The sequence below is a fragment of the Antrostomus carolinensis genome, unplaced genomic scaffold, assembly GCF_000700745.2.
Source record: "Antrostomus carolinensis isolate BGI_N321 unplaced genomic scaffold, ASM70074v2 scaffold16045, whole genome shotgun sequence".
Lineage (NCBI taxonomy): Eukaryota > Metazoa > Chordata > Aves > Caprimulgiformes > Caprimulgidae > Antrostomus > Antrostomus carolinensis.
In genome coordinates, this window is record NW_010315848.1 from 8,056 (window position 1) to 17,790 (window position 9,735).

Here is a 9,735-nt window from a genome sequence, read left to right on the forward strand (position 1 = left end):
GAAAGCGAAATTACTAAAAAGCTAGTCACTGTTATTTGTATTCTGGGATGAACTTTTTTGTAAGATTAAGGAAGAATTTTTTGAACAGTAGGTGGCAAATGGTGATGTATAGTTGGAAATTGTAACACCTGCTGAAGCTAAAATAAATCTTACCAGTTGCCTAAAGATCAGTCCTTTCATGAGTACCGTATCTGTGTGGGAAACGGAAACATAACTTTGTTTTTAGCCATCCTCAATATAGAAATGGAAATGAGAGTTAATGCTGTTTGTCTTTATGTGTATCACTTGCATACTTTGTTTCTGTTGAAGACGTTTCAGAGAATGAAGGGTAATACAGTCCTGTTTATAAACTGCTGATGTGGGAGTTAGGAAATCCAGGTGCTCTTTCTCTCTGTTTGCAGTGTGAATGGGAAGTGAGTATTCAGCTTTCTCCATGGGAGTAGTGATATTTTATCAAATATATGGCTTTGTTACTCTGGATTGTTTCTGTAAAATGTAAGTCTCGAGACAGAGAAATGCAGCAACCTAGAGATGGATCAACACAGGAAGACACTAGTAAGATATTAAAGGTTAACTTAGAAAATGTGCCATAAAAACAGAGGTATGAACTGGACTGTACAAATGTCACTCAAGATAGTGTTTGTGCTGGGTAAGGGCTGAGTATCCTTAAAGGAGTAAGGAGACAAACATTTGTTTTGTGCCTTTTATACTAGCATGAGCAGAGGATTTCAGAAGCATTTTTTTCTGTTTGAAACATGCGTGTTGAATCTTATAGTTTGTTTTACAGATTATTATCTTTCAGTGTATGTTATCTTTTTCCTTTTTCTTTTCTTTTTTTTTTTTTTTTTAAAGCTTGATTGGAAGTGAACTACAATGGCTGCTCTCATCTCAGATAGTCCTCCAAACCCCAGCTGCAAAATCATGACTTTTAGGCCTTCGATGGATGAATTCAGGGAGTTCAACAAATACTTAGCGTACATGGAATCACAAGGTGCTCATAGGGCTGGAGTTGCAAAGGTAAACATCTATAATGTGGGAGGAAAATTGTTCCTAATACTTGTTTCCCCAGTATTTGTTTTTTGATGATTGTAAAACTGACCTTCTTGGTATTTAATATTCTTTCCAAATGATTTTCAGTGAATAGATACTGATCTGTTACTGTCTTAAGAAAGAGCTATTTGGTATCTCTGATGTTTTATGGAAACTAATGAAGATCATGTATACTGTTTTCTCTCTAACCATTAAATGTTTCCATGTTTACAATAGCAAAAGAGTATCTCTTCTTAAGGTGGATTTAAACTATTTTTTTTGCAAATGAGAGCAAAATAGGGAGTTCACAGTATAAAGTGGAAAGTCCTGATCCACTAGGTGTTGAACTCGGTCTTTTAGGGTGGTGTATATCTTTACTGGAGCAAATAATCGCATTATAGTCAATGGATGTATGCATGAAGATAGCGAGGCATTGTTTGAATGGAAATAATTTTATTTTTAATGATGATAGTGTGATTTTTTTGTTAATGGGAACAGGATGTACACTAACTACCATTGCATTCCCCTTTCAGCAGTAGTATAGCTAGGATCTTTCAGCAGGTGTTCATTCCCTAGTGGAGAGTGATGGTAAGAGATTAAGTCTGATGTAATTTAGTGTTACATCGTGTAAGTATTTGTGCTGTATCTGTTTTGCTACTTTTCAAACCAGTAAGACACAGTGCAGGTCTAGAAATCCTAGTTTAGTTATTCTGAGTAGTCAGTGGGAGTAGCCATGTTCATCACTTGGTTTTTAAGCTAATGTTGCAAAGGCAAGGCATTTAAAAATTGAGAGAAGAGAAAGAAAACTTGGAATTCTTGGTTTGTCCGTGCTCTCTCCCTCCTCTCTGTGTCCTGTAAAACAAAGCAAAACTGAACCCCTCACACTTTGAAAACTTCGTAGCTTATTTGCTTTCTGATTTCTGAGGGTAAAATACATATAGGTCATGTTTTCAAACTCTTCTCCACAAACAAGCATAAAAATGTGATAAATAGACAACAGAGGAAAGCCTGAGCTGAATTTTTCACATATTCAACTATATTATGGAACCTATTTGTCTGTGTGGGGATGAACTAATGCAGTCCTCTCATCTTGAACAGTAAACTTAACAGCAGATTCATCATCGTGACATCTGTTGCTCACCAGATTTCCGTCGTTAACATGCATGTGAGCAGGACGTTCTAGCTGTGTGTTATTCTGTGGATTACGTACATGGACTCAACATTAAAAAAAAATCTTATTTTCTTATTGTTTCTATAAATGGATTTATTTCAACTGTTGGTAGTTTCTAATCATGTTTCATGGGGATCTAGCCAAAGAAGTAGAAAGTGCCTTATAACTTGCCCCTGAGATAATACTGATTTTCTTCTATTTCAATTTATTTATTCATATAAAATGTGTTTGCTTTACTTGGTATGTTGTGTATAAAACAGAGACAGGTATGCATAAATTGTACTCCTTGCTTTCTCTGGCTATATGAGGAAGCTATTATAGGAGCCAGGGTTAGTGTGCAATATGTTGAAAAAATACCCGCAAAACATGAACTAGTTCTGTTTAAAAAGAAGATACGATATTTGTGATATGCTTTTTATCATGACTTTGTCTGTCCTAGAGTGTGACTAATCTTCTCATTCAATAGTATTCAAAAAGAGAAGCTTCTTAATTTAAAAGAAAAAAAAAAGTACCTTATATTTAATTTTCATTTTAAAAACTCTGTATGTATTTACCTCTTTGACAATTCTCAGGAGTTGTATCATCAGATATGATACTATAATCCTTAAAAAGCCTGCGCAAACTTCTGTTTGTATTTCTGAGACATTAATAATAAATCAGAGCTTTAGGGACTCTCCGTCAGTTTTTTTTGTGCTGCTTGTCTTTCTTTTCTGTCAGGGATTGAAGCAGCTGGGGATACTGGTCAGTGGCTTCCTGATACATGATGCTAGGTGCTCCTTTGAAGCTGCTAGGAAATTATATTTTTTTCTAGCTCTTTCATTAGCATTATTAGATCTCATTATCAGATAGTAGAGAATTCTATACCTAAAAAGAAAAAAAGGAATGAAAGCAATAGAACAAACAAGAAACAAGGCACACTGATAGCTTAGTTGCTCTTTGCTTGAATAAGAAGTGTTCTAGAGACTCAAACTGCATCTCTATAGAGTGAAATAGTTAAATTAATTTGCAGTTGCATTGGCAAGTAGAAAATTTTGGAACATGATACTGAAAACAGATATTGGCAAGTACAAGGGAAACAGTTTTCAGAAGAATTGGGGTGGAAGTAGCTACATAGAAATAGTAGCCAATACTGTTCAGAATCGAATGTAGAACAGGAGATTATCAGTGTATGAAAAAGGATTTAACAGAAATTTATGTTTTGATAGCACTCTGAAATAACAGTTATACTAATGTGCAGCTTTCATGGAGGAGACTTGAGTAGTATAACTAAAAGAACCCCTATCTAAACCAGAATATATATCATGATAAGTAATGCTAGACAGTGTTAATATACTTAAGATGATTTTTATATTTATATATATAATATATTTAAAATATACATATATATAAATATAGTTGTATAAATGAGAAAGCTTTGCCTTAGGTTTTTCTGTTTTTATACTTGAGCATCGAACAGCTTGGCTGATGAATTTGATCTAGGTTGCTTCCATGGAAAAAACCTAACTTGCCTGACTTTGAAGACATAATTTTTACTAAAGGGAGTGTGAAGAAGCTTCAGTGGACTAGCTGTGTGTTGTTTTGGACATGATATTTTAACATCTCCAGTCCATTCCTTGACCTTTGTTAGTAAATGCAAATAATTCGGGGCAAGGAGTCTATTTTTATTTTATTTTAAAATGGTGCTTAACATAGAATTCACTTCTTTAACCAGTACTCTAATTACAACAATAATAAAACATGCTCCAGTTAGCTGGAAGGAGATATTTTGAGCCTGCATTCACAGAAATATTTTTATTGTGTAGAACACACTGACCTTGAATTAAATAAGATAATGCAAATTTTGCTTTTCAGTATTCATATATTTGAGCCAAACCTACAAGTTCATGCTTAATAATCAGGAAAATGGAAATCTCTGTGCACATATTTGATTTCTATGCATATATTCTGAATGCATGACTTCTCTGCTTCCAACCCAACATTTTGTTTTTTGTGCATATAATTTAAGATTTGGGTGAAATAAATAAGTAGGAATTACAAGATGATTAGATTATTTTTTTTCTCTAAAAGCAAACAACACTGAAACTTGCTAAGTAGTCCCTGTACAACTGAAGTCCCATGGAAGCTGAGAAGGAAAAAAGGAAAAGAGGGAGGTGCATCCATGCAAATTACCTCGGTATACATCTGTATTATTTTTTAGAATATTTTACTTTCTCAGAGTGATGTAATAGCAAAATCTCTAATGGACAATATTTGTGGAGTCCTGAAATGCTTGTTACAGGAACAGCCTAGCTAGCCTAGTGGAAAGGCTACCTCTAAGATGTGAATTAATTATTGAGGTAACGCAATTTGTGTGTGGTAGATGCATGTTTATGAAAGCCATACTAATTTGTTGTATATTACTTTAAAAGTTTCCAAGCTAGTGCTTGTGAAAATTTGATTGCAGCATCACAGAAAAGAATGAATATAATGTGTGGATCAAAGAACATATCATTGAGCCTTTGGGCAAGTAAAAGTTCAAAATCAAACCAAAAATATATATTAAAAATGTCTGCAGTTGTGTATTGAAACTGTTGCAATTTCAAATCTAGAGCTTTATCTGTTTTCAGATAAAATAATGTATGCCAGGAATGTTCAAAATCGTGCAGCCTGTTAAAGAACACTGGTATGACTATAGGCTTCTTTGATATTCCTGATAACTTTATTGCTAACACTTTAGAATCTACTGAGGAGTTTTCGTAGACTTTGGGCATTTCTGTGGTATTTGAAGTAAAAATCGTAACTTATACAGTTGGTTAATCTGCACATAGCTTTATTCTTTAATTATGAGATTTAAATCATGCTAATATAAAAACTGGTATATCCAAATTAGTGAAAACTTACTGTAATAGAATCATAGAATCATTTTGGTTGGAAAAGACCTTTAAGATAATTGAGTCCAACCGTAAAGACAGAGCTGTGCCCTGCAGTTTTATGGGGAGTAAGTTAGACTCTCAAATCTAAAGATCTCTGAAATATTTTTTTTTTCTTTTTTTTCAGTAAGAGAGTTATTCATACTGTTTACATCAAAGGACTTTTGGACAGGGAATGTAAATCTTTTGTATGAATCGATTTTTTTTTTTTTAATTGAGGATAACAATTTTATATAATGGATTACAAAGTGTTGTTAATTATGAGGCTTTCTTGTTCTAAAATATTTATCTGTTCTGTTATTGTACATTTGTATGTTTGCACAGTTGCACATGATTGAATTGGTGTAGATTAGTGAGTTGCTGCTTGTGAATGCAGGTAATACTATACTCATTTTGAATTGATTTCTGCTTTATCTAGGAGCACTTACATGGCCAGTTAGTTATGGTGAAACAACTGGTAAGCAAGTGTTCATATGATCATGTGGGCATATTTGACTTTTTTTTTTTTTTAATTTTTCCAGGATGTTTTGAATTAGTATTGCAACTACTGATGTCCTGTTTTTTATTTCTGAATTTAAAGGTTATCCCACCAAAGGAGTGGAAGCCAAGGAAACACTATAATGATATTGAAGATATGGTCATTCCTGAAAACAGATGGTCACTGGCCAGTCAGGGCTCTTCACACAGTACAACATCCAAAAAAAGCCAATGACTGTGAAGGAGTTCAAGCAGCTGGCCAACAGTGACAAGTATGTATATGGGAGGTTTTGCTTAGAAAGACAAATATTTATTTGTTCCCATATTGTGATTTCTTTGAATTGTGCTAGGCAGCTGGTTATTTTTTCACTTATTCAGTAGAGGGTTTCCTGTCTCCTAAGTTGTGGAAGGATACCACAATGTGAATCTGGTTTCTGTTTCTGTTGTTGAAAGCATCTGGTATCATGGCAGCAAGAAAGCATCTGAAAAACCTGAGACATGATGCTTTCTGTATACCTTTTTTCCTTTCTGTTCTAGCAGATACTTACATTCAAAATAATGAAGATGATACCTGAGTTTTATTTTGAGTATACTTATTATATGTTTAGTATTTAATTCTTTTTTTTTGGCCTAGATACTGGAATGGCCTATCATCATTTAATTCTGAAAAAAAATCTTAACATCTTTTTTAACTTGCCCAGAAGGTTTTGCATTAATGGAAGAGAACTTAGTTACACCTAGCGAATGTCTATGTTCTGGTTATGGAAATATGGATATTAAGGGAGGGGAAAATACATCTATGAAGGGGTAGGCACTATACTAAAAAGTTTATAACTGTTGGGCATTCCAAGAAGAGGGACGTCATAGAAAGAATTCTTCCACATTCCTTTTGGCCTCATAAAAATAATTAATTCTACTTCAGTATTTCCTCAAACTTGATTGGAAATAGTTTCAGAAGGTAAGTCAGAGGATCCTAGAGAGAAAAGAGATTTGAATATAATGAAGGAAGGTAACACAGCTGTAGTTTGAAGGAAAGTTTCTCTCATAAGTTAATTCAAGAAATTAAGAGGTAGGAAGAAAAGTTGTTATCAAGATCAGGAAAAACTAGGACAGGAAATGCTTTTAACGAGGCTCCTCAACAAACGTTCCATAATAACCATGCCTTTGTAAAAATGCAAAACTGATCTGCTTTTTTTCAATTAAAAAAGATTGGTATGTTTCTGCCCTTACTTTACTTGTGAAAAATTGAGGTTATCACACTTAAATTTTCTTACTTTGGTAAGTGGGAATGGAAACATTATGTAGCTCTTGAAATTATTTATTAAGTAACTGTTAGAGAAGAGAATAAAATATTAAACCCGTATGGTATCTGGTGTTATTTTGTATGATACTTGCTCATATATGTTTAAAGTTTACATTTGATTAACCAATGATAAAATGAGAAACACTAGCTTCTTAAAATGGTTTGATAATGCAAAAATACTGTGAAGGTTTTAATATGTATCATGATGTTAAGTTTATTATATTCTTTATAATGGAAGGTATTTTGGAAGTGTTTCTGATTTCAGTTTTTGTGTTTTTTACTAAAATCAGTTTATGACTTAATTTCATGGGCAAAGTTAAGAACAGCTGGAAGGGCTTCTTATCTATTTTTAGCTGTAGTTCTTTCTAAATACTCATCACTGGTCTTGAGAAAATGTTTCATATAACCTCCTATGACACTCTTTGTGCAGTCTGTATTTCTTAAAATATTAAATAGATGAAGGCCCCTACTCTCCCATAAGAACAATTTTATTCCTTATTGAGGAAGACTTGTCTGTTAAAGGCTCTTTTCTTGAGTTTTGTGATGTTATCCATTTCATTTGGGAAAGAGAGAAAGGCCATGAACATCTAAATTAAATCGTAGTTACCTTCAAAAAATTATGTGTTCTCAATCTAATGCATTTCATCTTTTATTTATTTAGGCGTTCACGGTTCACCGTTTAGCTAAGGTGCTTCTCCACCTTGACCTCTGGGAAATATGGGCATACCTGCATCTCGTAATCAGGATACTAGTGTTAGGGTAACTGAGTTTATGTATCCATATTACTCAGTGCAAAGCAGAAATACAATCTGATTTCTGGAGCCATATCATGAGAAATCATTGAAACAATTCAATTGCTGACAATACTTTGGTTAAGATGTGTTTTGCTAACTTGTTTGCAACTTCATCATGCGTTATTGCATGGTGAAGTTGTACTTGGTCTACTTAATGCTTGTATTCTTGGATTTTCTTTCCAGTAATTCAAATGTAGTAAATTGGCAGTGCTAACGTGGAACTTTACTTCTCAGAGTTTTAGTAATAAAGGGGCAAGTTTCTCTCTAAATGTGGGAGAATAGGGGCCTGACAAAGGATCCTGAGGCAAAAGCTGTTGATGGTTGTTTTCTGTGGTACTGTGATTGTGTTGTGTTCCCACAAGACTTTACATGAGGTTTGAGGTGCCTTCCAAAAGTATATACATAAGGGTAGTTACACATATAAAAATATGCTGCCCTGTGCTGCACTAAAGGAGTAAAAAGAAAAATTCCTTTAAGTGTTTTTTTTATCACTGCATGGTGGAATTCTTGGTATAAACTGTTTGAAACATTACACCTTTTCTGCAAAGGTTTTTCTAGGGAACGAAGAAGAAAAAGTACTGATTTTGCCTGGCAGGGCTGCTACTGGGCAGAATAAGTACATTTGAGTTGTTCTGAGACAGGCTTGTGCGGGACCTACCTCTGTGTCTTTGCAGAGTTAGTAGTGAAGCAGGAAAATAACAAATACTTGTCAATTAAGTGGCTTTTCCATGTGTGTCTTTTGTACGGAAGAGAAACAAAAGGGAGGGCCTCACCCTGAGGATAGTCAGTAGGTGTGCTGTTTAGTTTCTGGAGACTGAAGAAAATGTATGGGTAAGTGTATGACCTCAGTTACTGTAGCTTGCAGATAAGAGGTTACATGCTTTGGTGAATCATGAAACTGAGAATTCAGGACAAGTAATAATTCCTCTATTTCAGAGAATTTGAAAGAAAGTATCTCTTAGAATTCAGTTTGTAGTATCAGAAGTATAGTCCATTGTGAAAGTGGTTGTTGAAAGATTATGCTGAACCTTTGCCTACTTCTTCCTCTGCAGATACTGCACCCCAAGATACATAGATTATGAAGATCTGGAGCGTAAATACTGGAAGAACTTGACTTTTGTGGCACCAATTTATGGAGCAGATATCAATGGGAGCATTTACGATGAAGTATGCATAGCTTTTTATGAAGTTTCTCTCTTCCAGCCCTCCTTTAAAGGGTGCTGTACTTAGAGGATACATTCTTGATTTGTGACTGAGAATCTGTCTTTCTTTTGAAATCTTTGTGTTACTCACTTTAAAGACTGCAAGCAAGCTTGAAATTAACTCTACATCTGCAAGAGTCAGACAGTTCTGTCCTTAGACAGTAGGATATTGCTACTTTTCCTGATCATAAGACTCTTCCCTTTCTTCACTTTGAACTCGGCAGAACTTTGAGATTCCTTCCTATTTATTTATTTGTTTACTAATCTTTCAATATGTGTGTTATCTGTATACCCCTGTGGAAACTTAGTGATTACTTTAAATAACTTTAAAATTAAAAGATTAAGTACTTTATTTCTCTCTCTTTCACTGAGGAAAATTGATAGCTGTACTTTATACATGCTTGGATTGCCCACAGTTTCCTGGAAATGGGTTTACAATTACTGTGTACCTCTGAATTAAAACAGTCAAAATTAAAACTTCCTAAGGAAATGAATTTTGCTGGCTGCTTGCCAAGATCTCCATGGATAAAAAGGAGCTCAACACAGATCTCATTATCCAAAGAATTACAGAATATCCATTGATACCAATTAGGCTATGTAAATAGCTATAGGAACTAGATTTTGAAAGGTTTATTTGAGTAATGAGACTAACAGAATAAATGTTGGCATTTCAAAAGAGACTGATGATTTGAAAAGCACAGGGCCAACTTTTCTCCAAAAGAATTTACCGAGTGTGGAGTTCCTTGAGTTACTTTGTGTTCTATGTAACTACCATCTCCAATCATTCAAAAAAAGGAAAAAAAAAAAAAAAAAAGTAGCATTTTCCTGTGGCAGGTGATCTAAGGCTCTG

At 34.2% G+C, this 9,735-nt stretch overlaps 1 protein-coding gene across 1 annotated transcript; it reads left to right on the forward strand.

The window, feature by feature from the left end:
* Window positions 1-873: 873 nt before the first annotated feature.
* LOC104525048 (lysine-specific demethylase 4C-like) lies at window positions 874-8,850 on the forward strand (the record flags this gene model as incomplete). The annotated part of the gene is given in 4 exon segments (XM_010168098.1): window positions 874-1,017; window positions 5,690-5,753; window positions 5,756-5,858; window positions 8,736-8,850. Coding segments are annotated over 4 exon segments (426 nt in total), but the record flags the coding sequence as incomplete, so codon positions are not given.
* Between the last annotated feature and the right edge of the window lie 885 nt (window positions 8,851-9,735).